Here is a 25,987-nt window from a genome sequence, read left to right as displayed (position 1 = left end):
CATCAACAAAATCTCATTTCATTTGCCATGCTGTGTCTAATTATACAAAAAAAAAAGCCAGAAAAAACGGGGTACCTGAACGCATATCCATCACCATCTTATGCTGCGAATGGAGGCTGGGGGTCTCCGTCTGAGAAACCGGGCGATCACGGGTTCAATCAGCTAATCCTCCGTAGCCCCTCCGGTGTGTCTGCTGTCTCTCAGGCGGTGTTTTAGTGTCTGTCTCCCCGCGTTAGTGTCTGCTGCACCGCCGCTCCTGCATCGCCTCCAGAGGTGTTGCAGCAGCAGCATCACACGCGTGTATCCGCCAGCCTCGCAGGAGACTGGATTCTCTCCACATTTTTTCCCGTCCCGATGCTATACCGCCTACTGCTGGTGCTGCAACACAGACTAATCATTTGTTATAATAGGTGCTGCCCATTGGTGGGTTTGGAGGAGGAGGCGCACTGGCAGGGAAACTATAGGGGGGGGGGGGGAGTCAGATGTTAACAAAATCAGGTGCGGGATTTAAAACGCTATCGCTGAATTCAACATTTAAAATGTCATATCAGTTTCCCCCTTGTCGTCACCCTGTCAGATCAACATCACCTGCCATGCTTCAAATATTCATCTGAACTGTTATCGATCAATTATATAAAGATCGTGCGTACCCCAATTCGCCCCAGGGGATCAATAATTAGGATTTGTGATCGATTACATTTGCATGACTTTAAGACACGTTTTCCACCGTTTAATATCTTAGTAAACTCAACCATTTCTCTGATCTATGGCACTATATGTAAACCATATATTACTTTCGCTATTTCAAACCCTTTTCAGTTACTTTTAACGTTATTTGCTCACCTTTTCGGAGATACTCCACACACTTTCTGCAGACTAACGTAACTAACCTGCTGACGGCATAAATCTGAGACACATGGTTTAAAAAAAAAAACACTGCCAAAACACATCTGATATTAGTGCTGCTGGATGTGTTTACGGTGTCCGTGAAGGCTCAAGAAAACGTTAATTTGATGTGAGTTTTTATACATCTGGGTGAGTGAGTAAACTACTGCAAGACCAACCAACAAACGGCATTTATTTGGCTTATGCAACCAGCCTAACTATTTTTTGCATGCTGATTTATTCATGTTAAATCATGAATATGCATAGGCCTACATATGTCAAAACATGCGATGCAATTAAAGCCCTCTTCAGAAAAGTCTGGAGTCGTTATCATCCTGACGGTTGCCATGAGAGGGAAGCCGAGATCCACGTTTCGCAGCCGGTATAATTAGTGTCTGATATTTAACATGCCTATAATCCGTCTGGAGGGGCAGTCTGTGCGCGCGGAAGGAACAGCACGAACATGAAATGGTGTCCCCTCTGGGGGCAGATTTCAACACCACGGACAGCTCCTGCAAAGTGACGACAGAGGGGGCAAGTGTGTGAGGAAAGAGAGAGAGAGAGAGAGAGGTGTGTGTGTGTGTGTGTGTGTGTGTGGTGTGTGTGTGTGTGTGTGTGTGTGTGTGTGTGTGTGTGTGTGTGTGTGTGTGTGTGTGTGTGTGTGTGTGTGTGTGTGTGTGTGTGTGTGTGTGTGTGTGTGTGTGTGTGTGTGTGTGTGTGTGTGTGTGTGTGGAGATGAGAGGGTGGGGGTGAGGGGCTCTCCCAGAGGAAATTCAGTGCCTTTCAATATGTTGCCCTGCAGGCATCCCACTGTTTCAGACTCCTGCTTTACTACATGAAACAGAGGGCTGCACATATTAGTTTACACACACGCGCGCGCACACGCACGCGCGCACACACGGTATCCAACAAAAATACACATTTAAGGCTCATGAAACTGCTCAAATGTGAATCAAAAGCCATTCAAGCATATGGTGAAAATAGGAGACCCCAATATTTCCCAACAGTAGATATGTTCGTGGTTGTGATTTAAGTCATTTTCATTGGCTAAAAGCTATTTTAGCATTAATGATGTCATCGCCCTTTTCTTTCAGGAATGCTGTTGACGGAAACAAGAAGTTGTTCGCCATCTATGACACGAGGTAGGAAATGTCACAACACACACAGGTTATATTATATATTAATGAGGTTCTCCAACTGTGAGCTTAATTGTCCGGAGTGTCTGGCGACTTCAATATCTCTCAGTCTGAATATAATCAATGCTACAGCCATACATTTGAGATTGTTATAGGCGATACACTGAAGGACCAATCACAAGCATCGATTAATGGGTTGATAACCACAGCCTGTCCCTCCTCGATATGGTTCGGGTCCCGCCATTTTTACAGGAAAGGGGATTGGCGCAGATGGCGTGAAGAGCACTGTAAAAAATGTCCATCTTAATTTAAGCCAATTTGAATATTGAGTCCTAAAATATATTCGTGAGGAAAAATGTATGGTTTCAACTCCATTCTTGTTTTACTTACTTAGATATTGGGTCTTGGATATAGCTTAAATAATTTGTACTATTAAGAGAAAAAAAAATATTTAGGCATTATATCATTTGACATATATATAGAACATGGGGAACACAACTTGAACTGTGAAATAGTTGCATAATATTCTCTTTAACTTTAAAAAGATTATTTAAAAGCGAGTTTCAGGGAGAGTTGAATAACAATATGCAAATAAATTATATTATGGGAATTGTAGGATCCACTGTTTTTGTACATTTCTGACTATTTTCATGAATTAAAGTTAGAATATTTTGTCTGAAGCTGCTTTGAAATATGTCTCTTGTGAATCCTACAACTTACTGTACGTGTTACAAAGCCATAGCGACCCTTTAAACACCCACATCCAATCAAAACACAAGACCTAAAATAGACAAAGGCAGATTATTGGCCAAATAATAAAAAAAAATGAAGAGAATTTTCAGAGCACTTCATGCATTGGAAATGATTTTATATGCATTACAATAAAGGGAAACTGAGCTCTGGGATATTCCCCCCCAAATATAAAAAAGAAAGACTTAAAATTAGCTACTGGTGGATGTTTTTTACAGTGTGTAAGTGTTGGGCTTCGTCTCACATTTGAACAAACCGAGTGCCTTCACCGCCACCAGCAGCAGCAGCAGCACCCCGCGCGCACTCCTCATCAATATGCGCTTCAGATCCTGAATGTAGAGCCGCTTCTTCTTCTTCTTCTTCTTCTTCTGCACAGTCACACACGGCAAACCGGAGCCAGTGTTTGAAGTCGGGGATGTCTGCCCATATTTCACATCTGACTCCATCCACTGCCAGCTGCTGACTTTTACCCCTCTTCTCAGTCGACTTTCACCTCTCCGGGCAATCAATGGATTTACTCTGATTTTAAAAGAGCGTCCGGAACCGTCTCGACTGTTGCTGCTGTTGTTGTGGTTGTAAACAACGCAGAAAGGCACACATACACAAAAACAGGGGTGATGTTTCCTTTGCACAGGGTGCGTCAATTTCGCGTCTTTTCCGCACTGGTTGTCGGTTCGATTGTGTGTTGCGCGAAAAGGTGAGTGCTTTTGTCATTCTGTGAGAAGTCAAGGTTACTGCACGGGTTGATTGACAGCCGGAGCCAAGGTGATGTCCCCCCTTCTTTCTTCTGCTCTCATTGCAGCGTCAATGAACCGGGGAACATGTCTTTCGTGAAGGAGACGGTGGATAAACTCCTGAAGGGTTATGATATCCGACTGAGGCCGGACTTTGGAGGTAGGTGCCATGTTTACCTCCCCCTAATCCCCCCTGTGCTTTATGTTTGGCGCCATTCACAGTGTTGTGGTCAGGTGTAAAGGGCCTCTACATATTGTGCTTTGTAACCTCTTGCAGGCGCCCCCGTGGCAGTGGGGATGAGCATAGACGTGGCCAGCATAGACATGGTGTCAGAAGTCAACATGGTGAGTGCATTATCACTGTTTCTCTGTGTTTACTCAGCCGCATAATGTATGCAGTCCTGCTGCCTCTGCACATTGGCACTCAGTGCGGATGTAAATCCAGCTTTTTCTCTCTCCTCCCGAGCCATTATGTGATGGGCTGGGTTTCCTGTAAGCAGTAACATCTTTATCTCACCCGCTGCACACTGCGCTACCTTGCATACACAGAGCCCGGGTGTAACACATGAGCATAATGCAGCTCCTGACAGTGCTTATCTTCACAGCAGCTCACTTAGAGGACAGATTAGAGCTGCAACGGTGGTTTGGCAATCAATACAGTCCACATGCAGAGCAGGACGCCGAGCGAGGGAAACATGCTCTGATGTTGGACTCTCCAGCCTTTAAGTGGTTTCCTTTGTATCCAAACCGCTGCTTGTTAACCTCAGTGTTTCACGAGCGTCCTCCCAAGGCCGCTGGGCAGAGAAGGAGAGCTGATTTGCTCATGTGTGAGTGTGATGCAGTTCGGCCTGTGTCGACACGAAAAGTCTCTTCAGGCTGATGTGTCGTAACGTATCCACAGACGAAGACCCACGTTGCTTTGGAGATAAGAGAGAGATGCTAAGCCCACATGAATGACCTGTCGAAGTGAACACATGTTAAGGTATTGATTTTGATGCAACCTCTGAAGCCTAAACCTCTGCTCAGACGTGCTCCATGTGCCCGGAGGAGTCAAGCTCAGGTCAGTCAGGGACTCAACCCCGGTCTGATTGTGAACATCACTTCACATAATGCTTTTGCTTATTGACCAGATCTACTTAAGAGGAGCAAGGCTAGCTTTTTACTGCGCCATCATGTTAGAAAATGATCACTATTTATCTGTGTGTGTGTGTGTGTGTGTGTGTGTGTGTGTGTGTGTGTGTGTGTGTGTGTGTGTGTGTGTGTGTGTGTGTGTGTGTGTGTGTGTGTGTGTGTGTGTGTGTGTGTTGATCAATAGTAATGGCTCAATAGCTTCTTCACCAGGTGACGCCTGGCTTTGACTTACCAGCACTCGGAGTGGGAGACAAGAGCTCCGTGACCTTTGGCATTAGAGAACACGCCCAAAGCAACTCCTAAAAAGGACTGACTGTATATACATCTCATTTATTCAGCTGAAATGTACATATAGTTCAAACCTAGTAATTTGTTAGCCCAAAAAGTACAAATGTTCAGCTACTCAACTGTAAGGATTCGCCGTTTTAATTGATTGAAGATGGAGTTTCTACTTAAAAGCAAGCCATTTGAATCCATCATCTTGCCATGTTCACTCTGTCCTGACATTTATGTTTTGTGACCATTTCATATAATTGATCAAAAGTCTGTTATAATTTCGGAGCCTCAATTGACTAAAACAAAATAGCTAACTATGTAGATGTATGCATAATCATATTTTCATGCACAAATGGCTGAAACACTTTGAAGGATCCAAGAGCTCAGTGGCTAACATCAGCTAGCAAGCCAATTATGCGAGTGCAGGGCAGGAACCAGACAGCTGAGTTCACACGTAAATAGATAATTAATTGGGTCCGTTTCTCATCGCCACCATTGCACCGAGGGACTGCTTCCGCGTGCATCGGTGCTCGTTAGACGATGAGCAGTTGGCTGCGATCCGGTGTTGAAGCCAAAACAAGACCGGTCAAGCTGCTTGTTGTTTTTCACACCAGCGTTTGACATTTGGTGGATGCTTTTCATGCGACGCCGGGACCGTCTGTGGCCGTGGAGCCGGGGCTCGCTCCAGTGGGACCGGGATAACGAGTGCTTTTGTCCTGGTTTATCCAACACACAACATGATACATTCTGCCCCCTCTATTTCGGTCTGTTGTCAGGCTCGGCCTTGCATTCACTTCAAGAAAACTCCAGCTGCTAAATCCACTCCGGAATGACCCGCATGCATTAATGCTGGGGGAACGAGTTGACTTGCACTGCTGTGCTGAAATGAGGCCTGGCTCCAACAACTGCGTTCTACAAGCAGCACAGATTTGCAAAACAATACTGGCAAACATTTGTCGGCGTGACCTCAGATACAAAGAGAAAATACTGCAACACAAGCGAGTAGAGAGCCTGAGGTTTCTGCTGTTGGTGAGTTACGGTTCTGCAGCTTCAGCGTGGGTAGGTGAGATCCAACATCTGCTCACTCATTTGTTTAGAAAAGGGACGTAGTGAGATATAATGTTTAGGAAATGGATCATGAAGTTGCAGATCAATCAGGGCTAAGGTTATTCATCGATGTCAGTGGGGGGCGACTGTGGCTGCGAGGGGGTGCGGTCGTCTTTCCACCAGAAGGTTGTGGGTTCGATCCCCTGCAGTCAACATGTCGATGTATCCTTGGGCAAGATACTTAACCCTGAGTTGCTCCCGATGGCCGACGGTGTGTGGATGTGTGTGAATGTTAGGTCCTTGAGCAGGGGTGTCAAACTCAATTTCATCACGGGCCACATTCGCATTATGGTTGCACTCAAAGGGCCGGGTGTAACTTTAAGACTATATAAAAATACATAATAAATATTTAATATATTTAAAATAATGTATTATATTACATTATTGCCTCTGCATTGGATTATTATCGGATAGGGTAATAACTTCATAATTAACTACGTCTGGAAGCAGAAGTCTTTGGCAAATAATGGCAAGTCTCTTCAGTGAGAATGTCACAAAATGATTTAAAAAGAAAAGCACAATTAAAAAAAGTGACATTTTGAAAAAGAAAGTGACATTTTGAAAAAAAGTAAATTCTGAGAAAAAAGGCATATTTAGAAGAAAAAAGTCAAATTTGAGATGCATTGTGGGACATGTAGTTTATGGGCAACCTGCTTCTGTAAATCGGAATGTAACCGTATAACAAACATATTATATTATTTACAAGCTCTTGTGGGGCCACATGAAATGAAGTCGCGGGCCGGATTTGGCCCCCGGGCCTTGAGTTTGACACCCCTGTCCTAGAGGAAGGTACACTGCTCTGTATGAAAGGGTGAACGACATGTAAAGCGCTTTGAGGGGTCTTAAAGACTGGATAAAGCGCTACAGTAGTAAGAACAGTCCATTTATCATTTATCAGTGATTAAGGTTGAGGGTGAAAAATGATCCTGGGTCAATATAATCCTCTCACCGGTATTAAACGCTGATATACGTGTGCATTCAGGCATGTGAATGTGCACATGTATACTAGAGAGAAGAGGGATTGATCCTTGCAAGTATGCATGCTTAGTCCATGCAGGTCAACATACTATATTAGGGACTGTGGTTTAGGGTAGGAGGAAGTCGAAAATGTAGTGAAATTGCTCATATATTTTGTAGTCCATCCATTCTTTGTCCTCAAAACCAGACGCCTACATTACCCATGATGCAACTTGGCGGTACACAGTTTTGGTAGGATATTTAGCTGTGTTATGGTAGTAGCTACACATGTAGCCTATAGCTGTTAGCCTCAAGTGGGAAACACATGTTTAACCCCAAAGCGGCAGTATTTGCACTAAAACGTATTTTCTCATATGCAGTAGTACATGCATACATATTTGATGTACAAAATCACCCTTTAACACAACAACTCACTGCTATAGTTTAAGATGTAAGGGGGAATGTGAAAGACAATATTGAATATTCTGGGGAGGAACTTGTTTTTTAGAAACTGAAATATAAAACACCCACTCCAATAATTGTTTTACAGTCCCTTTATCTCGACACTGAGCACTTTACTCACACCGTGTACTCCCCTGGTCCCAATACTGTACATACCTCCACTCTGGTTTTATTTGATGTGCAGTGGGAGTTCATGTTCATCAACCGTGGCAGAATCGAAGATGGTCTTTGGCTGCCTTGGGAATTTTACTGGAGACAACACTCGGGCAATCAATGCATCAACAGACCTGAACAAGAAAGCAAGACATGGGAGCAGAGAAGATACGATGCTAAGATTTATTGAAGGACTGAAAAGAGCAGAGAAAAGCGAGGGCTTGAAGAGGTGAGAAATCCAGGCAGAGAGAGGAGGGGGGAGCTGACAGGAAGAAAAGATAGCAAGAAGACGACTGAATGTTACATCTGGCACGTCAGAAATCCACCTGGCAGGGCAGGTCGGCTAACTCTGAGCGGGGGGCTCCTGCACAGGCAGATGCTAACGTGTGAGAAAGACGCACTAATTACCTCTGAGGTTTGTTGGTGGCGTGCCGGGGGCCTCGGCAGACGAGAAACACACACGAGGACAAGATCCGAGCACGGCAAAACAGATGATGTGTGTGCCGAGGCAGTGCTTACTTAGAAACTAGCTGTGTCCACTTATTGATTCACGCTAACAAACGTGTCACTTAATAGTGCAGAGACCGGGGGTTGGGACCAAGGTTCGGGGTGATTATTTTAATTGCCGCAGAGCCAGCATTTAGCAATGTTTTGAAACACCCCAATTAAGAATATTTAAATATCAGGGCACCGTGTGTAGGTGTGCTTTCATTATCAAAGACCTGCTGCAGACATGGCGGTGTTTATCGCAGCCCATTAGCCGTGCCTCGTGGAAGTCATCATCATTTTGAGAAATTAAATCACAGGGAAATGGTCAGAGTCTGAAACCGTGTGTGTGTGTGTGTGTGTGTGTGTGCGTGTGTGTGTGTGTGTGCGTGTGTGTGTGTGTGTAGTTGCAATTAACAGGCTGAACAAGCTAGTCATCCATACACCCACGACTGCGTGTGGGTGTCGAAGAGAAGAAAAAAAATCTGTCATTATGGAGAGGTGAAAAGATCTCTCTCTCCATCTCCGCTTCTCCAAATGTTCCGGCTGCCTGCTTTGCGTTACGGAGACAACATCTCCATAAAGTACCTTCATGTTTCTCTCGGTGTGATCCCTGCAGAAGTGTGAAAGGTGACACAGCCGAGTCTGACAGGTATTTTGGCGTTGCATAAATATTGGCATCAGATGTTGCACAAACTGTGTCACCCTAATTATGGTATATAGGACGTCGAGCTATACGGAAAAAGAGCATATCTCCCTTCGAGCTGCGAGTATGGCTTAATATACCCTCGTGTCTTTTACCCGTCATCCGGCTTCCTGCCTGATGGAATGTAATTGGCCTCAGGAGAGAGCAACGCTGTGGGGTGAAGCGGAGAGCGGCCACTTCCTGGTTGAAGTAGCCAAAGGACGCGTACACTGAAGCTGCTTCGCTAACCCCGCAGTCTTCCTCTCGCTCTGAGCGGCGGATACCGTTAAGACTGTGAAGCTGGGGAATCAAAGAAAGTGACAGGCGGCAGCGGCCTCGTTTTTCCTCTCAGTGCCACTCAAGCAGGCGTCATGGTGAGGCAAATCAAAAGGGAGCGGCAGGGAAACTATGAACTGGATTTATGGTGGGGGGTTATTGGAAAGGTCATCAGTCTGATTCCTCTAAGTGTAATGGAGGGGCGGATACGAGCAGGAGAGCAAAGACCGCTGCAGCGAAGGTTTTGAAGCCGATTCGAAGTCCGTTTTACAGCAGAATAAGTAGATGAAAACATTGGGGTTCGACTTCTTTCCCTTTGCCTCCGAATGCGTTCTGGTGTACCTCGCTCACGTCACAATGGTTACTTTATTACATTTCTCTTCCACTAGAGTTGCTCATTGATGGAAAAGTGGGAAGACTAACACATATACTTTTGACCGGTGTTTCAAGTTTGAAAGAAGGTCAAATGGCTTGTCGTGTACATTGATACACTATAATGAGAGTTTGAATCCACCTCGGTGTCGGGTTCCCATTGCTGCCGCTCAGATGAAGCCGGTGCACGCCGTGACTTCAGAGTCATGTTGTGCTAATGGATCCGATTGTAACCTTTCCCGCTAAATACAAAACCCAGATTTGAGTGGGTTTTGCGTCCCGCGGGAAACGGTCTTTAGAGGTAAAGGTCGGGAGAAATCAATCCTTGCTTTTGTTATATTGATCATTGTATTATTAGTGAGTCGAGAGGAATGGCTGCTGGCATGGATGTTCATATCATGAATAATAAAACAGGTTTAGACAACTCGTTCATTTCGGTCAGAAGTCATTAGCACGTGCTGCTGAAGCTAAACAATCTGATTCTGGCACGAGTCTCTTTGTCTGCTTGTTGCCTTTAGAAAGACATACCGACTCTTATTTTGAAGGGTTGTGTTGGATGACCCTTTATGCTTTGCCTTCTTCCCACACGAGACCTCTGACACCTGCGTCTCCCCTCGAGCTGCGCCTTCTCTTCCTGCATCTGTTGTTCGAGCACATGACACACTTTTGGGAGCATTCGATAAATACAAAAAAGACATCCTATTTTCCTCAAGATAAGAAAAGATAAAAGCCAACGCATTTTAACATAGTTTTACATCAAAAAGCTTCGTGTAAATGAAATCTTCAAGCGGGATAACATGTGATATACTCTAATAAAAGAAGGACAGTGGTGTGTACCTCAGGGGCTCTTAGACAGAGTTTTATTTGTACATTCACCATGTGCCGTCTTTCCCCGCCTCCTGGTACCTGGAAATGAGGCAATACATCATGAGATATTAGACGGTGAGGGAATTATACTGTATATTGCAGACGGCAACACGGTGTACACTTGAAGAAGAAAAGCCCAACTCAGTCCTTGTGTTTGCTCTCAATAAGGGACGGGGCTATTTTTATATTCTATAGCAGCAGAAGGATAGGAAGTCGCTGAGGGATTCCCCCGCACTGCGGTGATACATCGCCTCGGGGGCCATCCCCAGGGGGGGCTTCCAAATTACATCGAAGTGACTCAAATTGCTTTACTTGGACGTGGGTTCACGCGGAGTACACAGTGATTACATCTCACATCATCGTTTGTTTCCCCGAGATGTGAAGTTTATCCGCGGGAAAGCCGGCGGTCATTTATTTTTCATGTTGAGCCGCGCGGCTTTGTTATGTGTAATGATGATTTCTTTTCGGGTTTATTAACACGTCCTCTACTCCCTCCCCTATGGTGCGGCGGCGGCCTATGATGATGAGCCGGTTCCAGCATATGCCGGGGACAGAGAGCATATGCCATGTGACAAACACCGTTAGCAGGATGTTTCCTAGATACTGGTGCTATCAGGACGTAGCAGTCAGTATGCTAGCGCTGCAGCGAGAGAGAGGGGAGATTACATTGAATATGGGTCACTTCGGAGCCAAAAGTCTGCTTATCTGAATTCTCACACACCCTGAATGAAAGTGATAATCCAGTCGGGTTAATTGAATAATTGAGGCTTGCTGGAAATCATTTCCACTGGTCATTATCTGCGCTGAAAACATATGCTAATAACCAAGCTGTGTATTGGGACGGATGTGTTGTGGGAGATGGGAGAGTTGTCAATAATTCATAATCCATAGTTCATAGAAAGAAAGAAAAGTCCCTCAAGGCTCAGAGCAGGTACCCAAAGCGCCTCATCTGAAATGCAATCCGATTGTCTGCATGCACTATTGATGAGGATTGCTTGGCTGTGTGTTTGTACCGACGACATGGTTAATTTAAATCATGTATGTCCTACTAGTCGCGCGTACTCTAGCTGCTGGCACTCTAGCGAGAGATGGATACCTCGAGAGGCGGGATATGATAGGGGTCAAAAGGAAGCCGTGTGAAAGCGACATCAGTCATTCGTAGGGATTGATGGAGGTTACGTTTCAACGTGATGGAGGAGAGTCCACAGCACCCGGTTAATGTCATTTCTCCACATGCCGTGATCAATCCACATCGACTCCTTTAACGAGACGGAGACCGATCGCACACATCGCCCTCCCTGACACCGAAGCCTGGAAACCGACGGGGATTAATTCTCCAAGAGGCGGCATGCCATCGCTGGTCCGCTGTGACTCAAGAAGGGAGAAGATTAACCTAGGGAGGAGTTGTTAGTGTTTTTTGTCACGGGGCTAATAGATTCATATATTCTGCGCTGCTCTGAAATCAGAGAAAGAGAGAAAGTAGTTCCTGTTATATAACAGCTGCAGACTTTGCAAAGCTTCTCCAGAGCAACATAATGTTATAAACTCTATCCAAAAGGAAGAGTAGTCCCCTTGTATTACAAGTATGCTAAAATGGTGGCTCCTCAAGTCCCCTATAGTTTCACAGGGTTAGCATGTTTCCAAACACATTTAGGGTCAACTAAATAATTATTTAACCACATAAAAAAGCATTGAGATAAAATCTAATTTACAATGCTGACCTGGCCAAGAAGGCAGCAGCGTTACACATGACGCAAACATGTAGAATACAGAGAACATAACTAAGAAAAAGCCGTCACTACACAGTAAGAAAGGTGCACTACTTACTAGTGCAAGAGCAGCTGGTGGTAAGGACCTCAGACAACTTCAATTTAAAGCATGCTATTGAGACAAGTGCCCTCAGTTTGAGGCGTGATTGAAGGTCGTTCCAAGACCAAGGACCAAAATAAAAAAGACTTCTTTCCCCAGCCTCAGTCCGCACGGCAGGAACCCGTATCCAGGCACCGGGTCTGAGGTCGTAAGAGTCACAAACTGGAGCACATAGGTGCAGTGGAAGCTTTCCTAAAATGGCTTTATACATTAATAAAAACCAATGCTGCATCCTACGTGAGGACCATGCAGTTAGGCTGTACAGTGTGCAAAGATGAGTCCTATAGGGTGCCTTTGATATATAACATATATATAGCATGGCAGAGTGGGTCAAGCTTGGCCAAAACAGTGGGACAGGCCCATCTATTGACTTTACCCCAATGGAGAGACTCTTATCTTTGATTTCTGACGTGGTTTTTTGTTCATAAAAGCAGTCAATGAGGAGACATGTGTGTACAGTAATTGCCAATAACTGGTTAAAATGACCAATGGGAATAAAAGGCGGCCACACACACCTCTAGGGCTGATGACAATTTTCATTATAAATGAGTCTATTGATTCTTTTTTGTTATTAATTGATTTAACATTTAGCTTTTAAACCCAATTTACAACGATAAGCCGCAAATCTTCACATTTTGGAGCTGGAGATCGATATCTATGTATCTATGACATTATTGCAGATTTGTGCTTAGAAATGATATCATAAAGGCTAATTGATATCTTAAACCACATTTTCTTAGAATACTACTCGATCTATTCGCACATAATTGGCCCAAATCCAAAGATATCGCAATTACAACGATATAAAAACAGATAAGGCAGCACATTTCGGAGCTGGAAATCTATATTTTTGGGGATTATTGCTGGATAAAATAGTGTATCTATCGCAATTATTGCAGATTAGTGCTTAGAAATGATATCATAAAAGGTACATGCTATCATAAAACCAAATCTTTTACAATATTACTTTATTTACTTCCATATAATTGGCAATAGCCAAGCACAACCAGACTGGCTCCACCGTTTTGGCGGACCCCAACCACGCCATGTTTCCACCACTATACCTCCGTGGCTCGGTGCCAAATCTCTTTCCTCCTCATGCTGGGGGACCCATCTGTATCCTGTGCTGACTAAGACTTTCCCTGTGTGCTAACCCATCGTGGAAAACATGTAGGAAGAATTAGTCAAAATAAAGGGATGAATAATTAACGAGCAATTCTAATTTCAGTTCAGTTTTAGTTATAAGTGTTGATGATTCCAGTTATGCAACGTCTTCGGGAAGCCGTGCTCACTGCAATGGACGTTTTAATCCTCATTATCAGTATTTGACATTTGGTGCGTACCTGATATATACGCAGCAGCGATGGACATGTGTTCGTGCCAGCTTGGTGCGGGCGGGTTTCATTTCAACGCCACAGCGGGCAGAGAGAGATCATGGCATGGCCCTGAGAGAGAGGGAGAAAGAGAGCGAGAGAGAGGGAGGGAGAAACAGAAATATGAGAGAGACTGTTAGCTCGGGTAAGTGGATTATGGGATGTGGAAGGAAGGAAGGAAGGAAGGAAGGAAGGAGGAAGGGAGGGGCTCTGTCCTCTATCTTCACTTCTCTGGTCAAATACTACTGGAGTCAATGCTAAATAAAACATTTTACACACACTGTAATAACTTGAATTCTTACCAAGTATAATTGTTGTATCTCTAGTCAGAATATGTCTTCCTTATCCTGGTAAAAAATATAGCTCAACATACAATTCCCCAGATAATTATAAGATATCATGTATCCAAATATCCCATATTACTTGAATCAATGCAAAATAAAACTGTTTTTTAAGCATCCTATTTTTACACACGGTAAAAACGAGAAGTATATTCGTCTAATATCTAGTCAGAATATGTCTTTCCACTTCCCTATCCGGGTCAAACATAGCTCAAAATACATCTCACAAGATCTAATATATCAAAATATCCCATTTTATTTCAAGAAATCTTATCCAGCAAATGTTCACAATGCTTATTATCCTATCCCAACAGTATCTTCATGGCTGGACTTAAGTACGTCTTGCCTTAGGTGCCAGATAGTGAGGGTGTATTACAGACAGATACAAATACTACACATTTGAGCTCAGTAGTTTGAAAATAGTCAAACACAAAGCTTTTATATACTACTATTTGCATTTTGATATCCAATCTTTGTATATAGTGCATTTGGGGACTGGGGAAATGTTGTCAAACTAATTGGGTTGAATCTACGAGGAAAGTGCAATATATCTTCACTTAAAGTACATATATCCATGCGGGTCCCGTACCGTACATAAAATGCATCACGATACAATCAAAGTACAAAAAAGCTATTGGAATAAAGTCGTGTAAATCTCAGCCTTTTTGAAATGAAATAAAACACAAGCTTTGGAATCACTGCTTACTGGGAATACACTACTGTTGATATAAAGGGACGCTGCAGCTCCATGAGTCACGCGTGTTGTTGTACGACAGCATATCGATGTTAATGCTTTCATGAAGGGAGGGCAAAGGATCTTGGGAGAGTTTGGCTGCAGCGAATGGACCAGTTGGCTCTCGCTCTGTATGCGGGCAGGACGCTGGGTCGTGTCGTGTAAATATTAGGAGCTCCAACAGTGGGGAACGGGCAGTTAATATTTCAGAGCTGTCAATATTTGCTTCTGCAGAAGATTCAACATCCAAGGCTTTTATTGTCGTTGTGTCGTCGATGGAAATCTTAGGTCACAGGCTTCTCCTCCAACTGTGCAACACAATGAAACAGATAAAATATTATAAAAGTAAATAAAATAGAATAGAAATAGTGCAAGAAGAGTCTATACATGTAATTGGAATAATGACTAATAACAGGTTTGTTACCAGGTAGGTTGACACGGACGAGGAATTTGACTTGATGGATGTTCTTTCAAAAGTTCAGGTGTTCAGTCTTATGGCCTGTGGGATGAAACCGTCCCCGAGTCTGGTGGGTTTAGACACATTTAGTGTATCTATTAGGGCCGCTCGATTATGGCAAAAATCATAATGTCGATTATTTGGGTCAATAATTGATATCACGATTATTAAAAACGATTATCCATTTACTTTGAAAACATCAATTTATTGGAGAAAAAAATGTGAACAGTATGTTTTTAACAGTTGATTACCCTGAACGTTAAGTAGAACTCAACTGAAAAACCAAAAAATAAAATAAATAATAATCGTTTTATTTCGATTACGTTGTTTTCGTAATCGTTGCAAGCCATAATCGTAATTGCGATTAAAATACGATTAATCGAGCAGCCCTAGTATCTATGATGTATTTAACCATCAAACGTGACCCGTTGTCTTTTGTCCCGTGTGTGTTTCCGTAGGACTACACGTTGACCATGTATTTCCAGCAGTACTGGAGGGACAAGCGTCTCGCCTACTTAGGGATCCCCCTCAACCTGACTCTGGATAACAGGGTTGCCGACTCGCTCTGGGTCCCCGACACATACTTCCTCAACGACAAGAAGTCTTTCGTCCACGGAGTCACCGTCAAGAACAGAATGATCCGCCTGCATCCGGACGGGACCGTTCTCTACGGCCTCAGGTTGGTTCTGACTCACACTATTACCCCATGTTGTCTGACACGAGAGTTGGGAAGGAGGATGCATATATTCTGCAGAGACTCCCTATATCATTGTCAACTAATCCTTTGGTTCTGCTTCACACTGCTCCCCCTTTCTTGTCCAAAATTCTGTAAATACAAGTCCTAAGAGGTTGCAACAACCAAAACCATCACTGAATTTATCCTATCACGAGTGAGTAGGACATTACAAGTGGACTACCAGTAACCCTGACTACACATACGGCTGTTTGGCCTTTGCCTTATTCGTTTTTGTGAACAAAATGACTAAGTAAGTAAGTAAAACTTTATTTATATAGCACCCTTCTCAACACAGTACAGGACACAATTCACAGTACAACTATAAAATGTAGAATAAAAGGCATAAAACGGCAGCAGGTAACACATAGGATAAAACATACGACAAAACAACAATAATAAAAAAAAATTAAAAAAACGATTGCTGAAATAGTTTGCAGATACTCTCCATAATGTTTCTAAAGTGTCGACATATCCGAAGACGGTGCAAATACCACCACCAACAACGTATTGATTCTAGGTCTGGGTAGCCAATGAAAAGTGGGCTTACAGTACTAGTCATCCTGATGTTACAAACCACCGCTTTGAAGCCTTGAATTTGGCCGTCGCAATCTTTTTATGGAACCAGAATGAATACAAGACGAGGGTCAAACTGCAACCTAATACCCTTTCTTCTCCATGTTCTGAAGATACAAGTCCTAGGAGAACACAGAAACAACCAATGAATGTATCCTACCACTCGACACTGTGTGTGTAGCCCATAACAAGTGGACATACTAGTCACCTTGACCACAATGTGGCTCTCGCCCTTATTTGGTTTTTGGAACCAGAAATGATGAAGGACCGATTGCTGGAAAAGCTTGCAGATACTCTCCATATTGTTTCTGAATTGTCAAGATATCCTAAGAGGGTGCAAAGACAACCAACAACTCTTCAATGAAAGCCTTCAATTGGGCTCTTTGGCCATCGCAATCTTTTTTTTTAAAAACAGAAATAATACAAGATGAGAGTCAAACTACCGTACTTTTCGGACTATAAAGCGCACCTGCATATAAGCCGCCGCAGCTAAATTGTCCGTCTGTCTTGCTCTCGTTCTGTCTCTCGGTTCCACTTTCACTTTGGCGCGCGACCTGTCTCACTCTTTTCCCGCCGCTTAGAGGTGGCGGGCGCGGACCGGTCCTAGAGCCCGTAGGGTTAAAGGTGGTTAATTTTACCTGTAAAATCCATAGATTTAGGAGGTTCCCTAGTGGCCGTTAGCGGTACAACAAAAATGGGGAAAAAAGTCGCGGCTTATAGTCCGAAAAGTACGGTACTACAAACTACAACCGAATGCTGAAAAATAAACTGTTAGGCCACCGAGATGTTACAAAAAACACTGAAAGGTACAGTAAGGTACTAAAAACTATTAAAACCCAAATCAATGGCCAAGCACAATAAAAGCATCATCTTACAGTGTGCTTAATTGAAAAGTCCCCGACACCCACACAATGCTCTCCTCGAGTTGAGTAGCGCTTGCACGTCGTGTGCCCATCTGTTTCAGGAAGACCTTTTTCAACAAATAAACTCTGGCCGAAGAGGTCATTGATTCTCCATATGTATTTATCTAGTTACAGTGTATTCATGTATTCATGTCTTTGGACTGGGGACCTTTCTGCGGCGATGCATACGAGCCGCCCTCCCTGCAACAGGCTCAGGGTGAAATGTTCTCACATATTTCCCATTGTCAAGTTAATGCTGTGTTTAAAGCCCAATTACGGCACCGCAGTCGCCCATGCTGAGAACGTGGCAGATTTCTGCCGCCGGCCGCTGAGCAGCCAGAGGATTATGTGTCGTGCTCAAGGGCACGCTGACATTTGATTCTTTAAAGGAAGCAGTCAGAGGAAGTGCGGGGTGCAGGTTAGACGGCGCATTAATGCAACGTTAAGCGTGCAGCTGTTGTTTGATATGTGTTGCGTAAAGCCCTTGTTTTGAATTCCCATTGATCTTCTCCACAGGCAGGTTCAGAAGAGTTACTGTGACCTATGAATATGGATGCATGCTTTGAATTATTAGAGTGCAGAGCGAGAAGTGTGTGTGTGTGTGTGTTTTTGCACATACTTGCGTGTGTTTGCGTCCTTCAGTGTTCGTATGTTACAGCCATGCAGCCATGCTTGATTATGCAAGTGGAGTTCACAGCACTTTAGCTTTGCGGTCTACTTATAGACCTCTCGATGCTTTCAAGAGATCAAAGGCAGATGTGTGACGCGGTGTTTGTGATACCAACTGTTAAATACTAATGTGTGTCAGGTAAGGCTGCGTAACGTCCTGAATACTGATTCATGTCGTGGACAAACTGGATGTCAACGTTAGGCATTGTCTTAAGGAATAAGGACACGACATTTCATACGAAGGCGTGTTCATGGGTTCATCTGTTGGATTTTAGGTTGCTTCCAAAACATGTCTGCATGCTCTGTCTTATTGTGTCCGTCTGAATATGCCTGTAATAAGACACCTCCCAAACAAGCTGCTTTGATTGGCTAACAAAAACATGTGACGCACCTTTGCAAAGGTATATCTATATAATAGTGTATATCATACATAAGGGGGGACGGTATATTCTCAAACAAGCCCTCATATAACAAAGGAAGGGAACCCAAATGTTTTTCACGATATATGTTTGACCTCCTTTTGAATCCAAACATATATTATATTCACTGATTTAAAGCCTAGTTTAAGCTTTGCTAAGAACACATAGCAGACAGGAATCGACATTTTAAAATACTATAAATGTATAACAAGAAGGAAGGAAATGCAGGGTGTCACAATACGTCTCGTCGGCAGTCCTGATGTTCTGTCGTTGTGGGTTAGCTGTATAGTGATGGCACCTAATGGCTTTCCACAGCTTCATCTGCACTGCACGAAGTCTTCCAGTGGCTACCTGCCAAGCAGCCGGCTTCTAATCAGGGCAGACTTAGCCTAAATTATTTCAAATTTGCATTTCACTTTGCTGCTTATTTTAACTGCTGACTGTCTGCCTTTCGAGCTCATCTGATAAACAAAGAGATACCTCCTCAAAACCCCTGAGCTCTGCCAGAAAGTGTTGCCTTTAATAGCATTTTTATTTACACAAATGTTCACTTCGTCACTGGGCGGAGGGTTTGAGACGTGAGGACATGGAGGGAGAACTGCCTGTGATCCATAGCGTCGTTATTTAAACGGTAACAAAGTCAGCGTAACACATTGGAGGCGAGGCCGTGATAGTATTTTAAGATGACAGTGCCAATACTCTCCAGTAAAAGGACACCAACTGAGGAAGTGAGTGTAAATACAAATTGATTTAGTGTCCTTTAAAGACACTACGACATTCCTAACAGTATTCCCACTGTCCCGTACAGTCCCTGGTTTAGTAACCTGTTGTTTGATCTAATACCGTCTAACACCTTCTCCCCTGCGCGCCGTGTTCCAGGATAACCACGACGGCGGCGTGTATGATGGATCTCAGGCGGTATCCCCTGGACGAACAGAACTGCACTCTGGAGATCGAGAGCTGTGAGTAGAGAGACCTGAAGCCTTTAGGGCTGACGTACTGGAACCCCGGGAGGAAAACTAATGCAGCTCCTCATGTCAAATGTTAGGGCTTATATCCAAACCTGTTTCCTTCTTCTTCAGAGCGCGCTATAAGAGGTCTTACGGACTGCTTCAGCTTTATGTATCTGCACGTAATGAAATGACTCCTGTGACTGATCCGACGGAGAATCGTAACAAATGTTTTGTGTTTTTAAAGTGCTATGTTCGAATAGGAGCACTCCCATTTCCTATTAGATACGTGGGACCCACTTGGCACCCGTGTAGGTTCAAATGTTATATCGAAACCTTTTCCTTCTTCTTTGGAGCGTGCTTTAAGAGGTCTTACGGACGCCCTCAGCTTCAGTCTTAGGCATCGATAGAGACATTTCTAAAACAACAAAAGGATTGGCCAAGATACACATGACTATGGGTTAGCTGCTGTTATAATATTAGGACATTACAATGTTTAAAATTGTGTATAGGGGTTGAATGTGTGCATGTACTGTAATGAAGTAAATGGAAATCGACATGTGATACATCCTTGAATACATCCTTGTAGCTACAATTCAGACGAAGCCAGTTCCTCCAACATAATGCAATACTAGAGCACATGCCGGTTCCCTCCACATGTCTTGTTTCACAGTGATTATCAGCTATTTTTATATCTTTTTGACTTTTTCTTAAACTCAAGTGAACCGACTAAACCGACTCGCTTTCCAAAGCAACGTCTGGTTCTTGGAGAGAACTTCAAACATGTTTCCTCCCGAGTGACAGCGCAGTCGGAAGATAAGCAACGCTGCATATCTCGCTCTCCAGTGAGGGTTCGACAGATGGTTACACCTTGGTGTGTGTGTGTGTGTGTGTGTGTGTGTGTCCTCTCGTGCAGATGGCTACACCACAGACGACATCGAGTTCTACTGGAAAGGAGGCGATACAGCCGTAACGGGGGTGACACGGATCGAGTTGCCTCAGTTCTCCATCGTCGATTACAAGCTGGTGTCCAGAAACGTAGTGTTTTCCACAGGTAAATACTGTTGATGCTTTGGCGACTACAAACCGAACGTCCGCTGGGAACCACACGCGATAGACTGACAACTGAATGTTCTATTTTTCAGCATATTGTTCATATCAAGCATTGGCCCATTTTCAAGCTGACTATTTAATCAATGTCTGTAGCAGACAAATCCGTGCCAAAGCTCGATCTGTTGATCTGAAATCCTCAGAGCCAAACTTGTGTTTATCAGAGCTTCTAATTGGTTTGAAGGAAGGAAGCGCGATGCCTTTGAAGTGTCCCTCAACAGCAGCTGATGCGCGGACGCGGGGACGGTACTTAAACCAAAACATGACGTAAGCGCCGTGAGTGATTTGGGCCCATGTCAGGGGGCCGTTGACCCTGGACGTAATGGTAGGGTATCATGCAGATGCTAACATGCTAACTGTAGCCTCAATCGATTCAATCAGTCAATACTTTAAAGCCCAGTTGCAGGTTTGTCTTAAAGGATGTAGGAGTAAGGGGGATTATTGGCAGAAATGAAGTTAACAATTCAGTTTATTTAGAGGATAAATCTAAGAATCGTTTTCCTTTCAATTAGGGATCGGGTCCTCGTTTAGTGTCCTTAACTTCAATCAAGTTATTTATCGTTTCTCAATGGCCAGTTTCTGAAGACATTTTCATTTCCAGGTGCACTTTGTCACTGTGACGCGTAAAAGCAATTAGTTCGTGAACTCTTAAAACATTAGCAGTCTTATAATTGATTTTGCTAAGTTGATTGCAGAAGAGAAGTTTAACAACCCTCATTGCTCTCAGGGGGATTCCGCTCCCTGTTGTGAACTTTGTTTTTTAATTTGACGTAAAGCGAGGTCTTCATTTAATCACATGTAGTCCCAGGTGCAGAGCCTTATTGACGCTCCCTGACCAACAGCTGGTCAGAGGAGAGAGGGAAATAAAAGCTGTGTGACATTTATTAATAACATCGTCTCTCAGAGAAGTTATGCTCGTGAGGAGAAGCCACACCCAGGCGGAAAAAGACATGAAGAGAAAATCATTCTTTTGTTTCCTTTTGGGTATTTTTAACTTCTCCTTTGAGGCTACACGGTATTTCTGCCTCTCAGTGTTCCTTTAATATCCTCCTCCTTCTCGCTGTGTGTGTCTTTGTTATCTCCGACGTGCTGCATTGCGCTAACAGTCCAGCAGGAGCAGAGCGCACTACTACTACTGTGGGCGACAACAATTAAACTTTAGTGTCCACTGGTCTGCTGCCGTGCTCTTGGCAGGAAGTGTGAAGCACTTCAAAGCTTCCCTGCGAGGCTGGCTACTGACCAGGTTCCCTCCATCACATGTGCCACTCGCCGGCCTCCTCTAATGCCCATTTTCCTCTCTTCTATCCCTGTTTCCGTCCAGTCTTTCCTTCCTTTACTGTACATGTCCCTCTCTTGTGTACGAGGTGTGGTTCGATTCCAATTACCCTGCTCCCTGATAGGACTCAGAGCATCATATATTCATGTGCAATGAGGATCAAAACATCAATTATTCTCCTCCGAGCACACACACAAACACTGCTCTGTGTGTGTGTGTGTATACAATAAGCATATCTATATGCAAATGCATGCATGAACGGACTGTGAGGTGACATTTACGTGTGTTGTTTTTCACATTACATCAACGTCACGGCTGTCATCACCTCTTCTGTCTTCATCCTCTCTTGTGTCTCCATTAGGACAGCTGCGATATAACATTTTTATTATTTAATAACATGTATATTTCATGTGTTTGGTGGTAAAGATAGTACATTTGCATGAACGTTAATCGTAGCAGCTCTTGAAAAATAATTAATTAGAAGCTACAGCATTTATTATTGTGTCCCTTTGCAGTTCACAATAACAGTGGCAGATTTAACACTTAACATCCATTGTTATAATTAGCTTTTTAAGGTGTAAAAAGCAAGGACACAGTGCTGTAAATGGTGTTGTCTCCATAAATCAGAAAAACACCGTCTCCTGCTGACTCATTTCTAAACAAGAATATTGTAATAGAAGTGGTAAAATATGCACTTCCTGGTTTTAGACATGATTTCATGATAAAAAACTACATTTCCCAGGAAAAAAGGCAGCATGTTCAATTTCAAGACTACAATGAATAAGGGTTTTAGGAAAAGCACTAAGCAGTGTTACTCACAAGCATTTAACAATCTTATGGCGCGTTTCCACTGCAGGCCTCGCTCGGTTTGGTTAGGCCTTATTAGGCCCGGCTGACTTTAATGCTGCGCTTCCATTAGTTTAGGAACTGGGGTAGTTACCATAGTAACGCAGTGTAGGCGGAGCCGTGACGTCTTCAATGAGAGCCCCAGAAAAACAACACAGCCGTTAGCTGTTAGCACCCAGAGCTCACAGCTCCTCATATCTGTTCAGAAACTTGACAGAAGCTAAACAAGTACAAACCAGAGACTGCCTGTGTCATGGAAGATACAGTCGCTGGTTTATTTATGTCTGTAGGCCGTTGCTGTGAGTGTGGACGGTCGGAGCATATACAACGTTAGCTTAGCCAAGCTACATTTAGAAAACACGCATTTTAAAGGGTGTTTCTCTGCCGTCTGTCTGCAGACTCGTCAAAGCATTAATTCATGGTTTTTACTAACCGGTATCAGTGTGTTGTTACTTCGGCATCATTTAGAAACGTGTATTACAATTAAATCACGGTCAAATATGTTCATCTTGTTGTAGTTGTAGCCCCCTTGCCAGCGATTCTCTCTCTAGTTTAGCATGCTCAGCCCGACTCAGCCTGGTTGTTCCTGGCCCTAGAACCACGATTTAGTCGGGCCAGAAAAGAGGTGAAAAAGTAGCCCCGGGCCAAAACTAGGCCAAGTGGAAACGCAACCAAAAACGGGCCCCGCACGGCTCGGCACGCTTAAAGCGAGCTACCCGCTGCAGTGGAAACGCGCCATTAGTTAAGTGACATTTTCAAGTTAGTCTTACTGAATGCATTACAGTATTCTCAAATATGATTGGTCGATACTGCTCAGACTACAAAAGGACTAAAAATGTTAAAAAAAGACACTTACAATACCAAATTCTTGCCCCTTGCCTTCTGAATCTTAATTTATTCACATGTATTTGTCAATACCGATTTAAAAAAAACTGTTTTAGTTAAAGCACTAAGCAGTGTTACTCACAAGAAGATCTTAGTTAGGTAAAATGTTCAAGTCTTACTGAATGCATTAAAAGTATTCTCAAATATGATTGGTCGATACTGCTCGGACTACGAACGGACTACAAATGTAAAAAAAGGGGCTTTTGATACCAAATTCTACTCACAAGCGTAAAACTATCTTAGTTAAGTGCAAAGTCTTAATGAATGCATACAAAATATTCTCAAATATGATTGGTCAATACTGCTGGGACTACAGTAGGACATCAAACGGACTACAAATGTTTTTAAAAAAGGGGCTTTTGATACCAGAATCTTCTCCATTTGCCTTCTGGTTCTTAATTTATTCACATTTATTTGTCAATACCGATTATACAGCACTTGAATGCTCCATGAGGGTGACAAGAGACAAAAGGAGCGGCAGCAGACCTCCTTATTGACTTATCGTTGTCCTGTCATCACCATGGTCATTACCCACTCAACTTTCATATATTCATTCCCTCTTCCTCCTCCTCCTCCTCCTCCTCCTCCTCCTCACACATGCTGTTCCTCCCACTCGCGGATGTTGTTTGGTGTAGCAGTTACAGCCCGTACAGATCTACACCCACGCGTTAGTGAACCTCAGCCCCCTCCTTTTTTTCTTAAACCACTTCTGCATCTGTGAAGACACTCTGCTCCCATGTAGGAGTGCAGGAGCTGCCGTCAAGGAAGCTTCAAAGGAGGTGAATGGGATGTTTTAAGACCGTCTGTCCCCATATTCACGTTGTAATGAAGTGTTCAGCGTGAGTTGGGTTTGATCACGGCTGCCATATGGTTTATTAACGAGCCAAAGACAGGAGGATCACCGAATGTGATACATTAGTCTAATTTGTAAATGTGTGTATGTTTAACGACTGAGCAGCTTCAAAATGAGCTGATGTTGCTGGTTTATACAAATTAAGTGCTTAAACGATGACGAAATCAACAAAACATTTATCTAAATCTGTTTGTTTTTTTACTTAACCATTGTATAAAGCAAAAATGACGAGCGTTTGAGTGTCAAATTGGAGAATTTAGGTCTATATACGTGAAAAGATTCATTAGATATTAGATTAACGAACGGGATATACTTAATTAACGACGATTTTATTATTTTGCTGCATGAGTTAAGGGCTATTTAAGAGGTTATTTGCATTATTGAGCATTAACATGACAGGTACCACTTAATTTGTACCTTTCAGAGGGTCTTAATTTCAAGGTGAACGGGTAGGGATAAATCTAAATCAATGTTTTGTAACTAAACCACTGTATAAAGCAAAAATGTTTGAGTGTCAAATTTGAGAATGTCCTGCTTTTACCCGACTTTGGTTTAGAAACCAGGAAAAATGCATTAGATATTGGATTAATGGATGGAACATACTTAATTAAGGGGGATTTTATTATTTCGTTGCATGAGTTAAGGGGAAGATAAGATGTAATTTGCATTATTGAACATTAAAGGGCCCATGTCATGCTCTTCCGGTTATCACCCATCCCCTTGTTGTTATGAAGCTTCTGCATGTGAACGGTCTGCAGTCACAAACCCTCAAAGTGCACCCTGCAGCGAGTAAAGCTCTAACTCAGGGAGACCTGTCTGCTGCCCCAGAACGCCTCGCTGGACATTCCTCTTCTTCCATTGTTTGCTTCCTGGGTTCTGTGACGTGTGAACACCCAGATCCACAACAAAGGACCGGATTGGCCCAAATGGACCAATCCTTGGAGCCCCTCCCACACCAGGACCCCTTGGCTAACTACCAGGGAGTCCCATTAACTTGCAGAGAGCTCCCTGAACGCTGGTAGTAGCCGAGTTGGGATGGTGGAGAAATGCTCTCCGCAGACCCATTCTCACAGCGTTAGAAACCTTTTTCTTTCTCAATATCAAGCCACACTTGTTGTTTTTACTTCGGCTGTGAGTGTGTGTGTGCTCAGGATGAGTTTCGCTTGTTCTCGCTGTATCGCCGGCCCGGAAACCCGTCCGCTCCTCGCAGCAACGAGCCTCGCAACGCCCGACCAATCAGAGCACACTGGGCTCACAGGGAGGGGGGGGGCTCCAACAAGCCGTGTAGGACAGAGAGTGAATACACAGACTACACAGAGATGCTGTGAGAAGCCAATGTGAGTTTGGAGCATTGAACAATTTAAATCTATTCTAGTCGACCTCAACAACGGATCTATGATCAGTAGAAATGGCCGTGACATGGGACCTTTAACATGCAGGTACCACTTAATTTGTACCTTTCAGAGGCTCTTAATTTCCAAGGTGATCTGGGGTAAATAAAGGGATTATAATAGATGAGGTGGTTGTTGTCGAGGCCCCTTTAAAAGCCCTTTCACCATGATGGTTTGATCTGTAGGTGCCTTTGTACCTCTGAATGACAGTGACAGTTGATTTTTTGTGCACCAGTCTTTCTCCGAGTTATTCATTTGTTTGTTTTACCTCGATCTATTCCTGGCAGTGTCTTGATCGACTATTTCGACTGTTTACTGCAAACAACC

The 25,987-nt window shown here is 43.5% G+C and overlaps 1 protein-coding gene across 2 annotated transcripts in view; it reads left to right on the top strand.

The window, feature by feature from the left end:
* The first annotated feature begins 2,938 nt into the window (after positions 1-2,938).
* The window catches only part of LOC117460348 (gamma-aminobutyric acid receptor subunit beta-3-like), a 38,797-nt gene continuing 15,748 nt past the window's right edge, over positions 2,939-25,987 (top strand). The window contains exons 1-6 of one of the 2 annotated variants that reach the window (XM_034101715.2): positions 2,939-3,468; positions 3,574-3,665; positions 3,783-3,850; positions 15,509-15,729; positions 19,229-19,311; positions 20,216-20,353. In XM_034101715.2, the coding sequence (XP_033957606.1) occupies positions 3,389-3,468; positions 3,574-3,665; positions 3,783-3,850; positions 15,509-15,729; positions 19,229-19,311; positions 20,216-20,353 (682 nt within the window). In that variant the 5' untranslated portion in view covers positions 2,939-3,388. The remainder of the gene's footprint in view (positions 3,469-3,573; positions 3,666-3,782; positions 3,851-15,508; positions 15,730-19,228; positions 19,312-20,215; positions 20,354-25,987) is intronic. The other variant, XM_034101723.2, reaches the window with a different exon arrangement.

Source organism: Pseudochaenichthys georgianus, chromosome 2 (assembly GCF_902827115.2).
Source record: "Pseudochaenichthys georgianus chromosome 2, fPseGeo1.2, whole genome shotgun sequence".
In the NCBI taxonomy this organism is placed as follows: domain Eukaryota; kingdom Metazoa; phylum Chordata; class Actinopteri; order Perciformes; family Channichthyidae; genus Pseudochaenichthys; species Pseudochaenichthys georgianus.
This window is presented reverse-complemented; position numbering and strand designations above follow the sequence as displayed.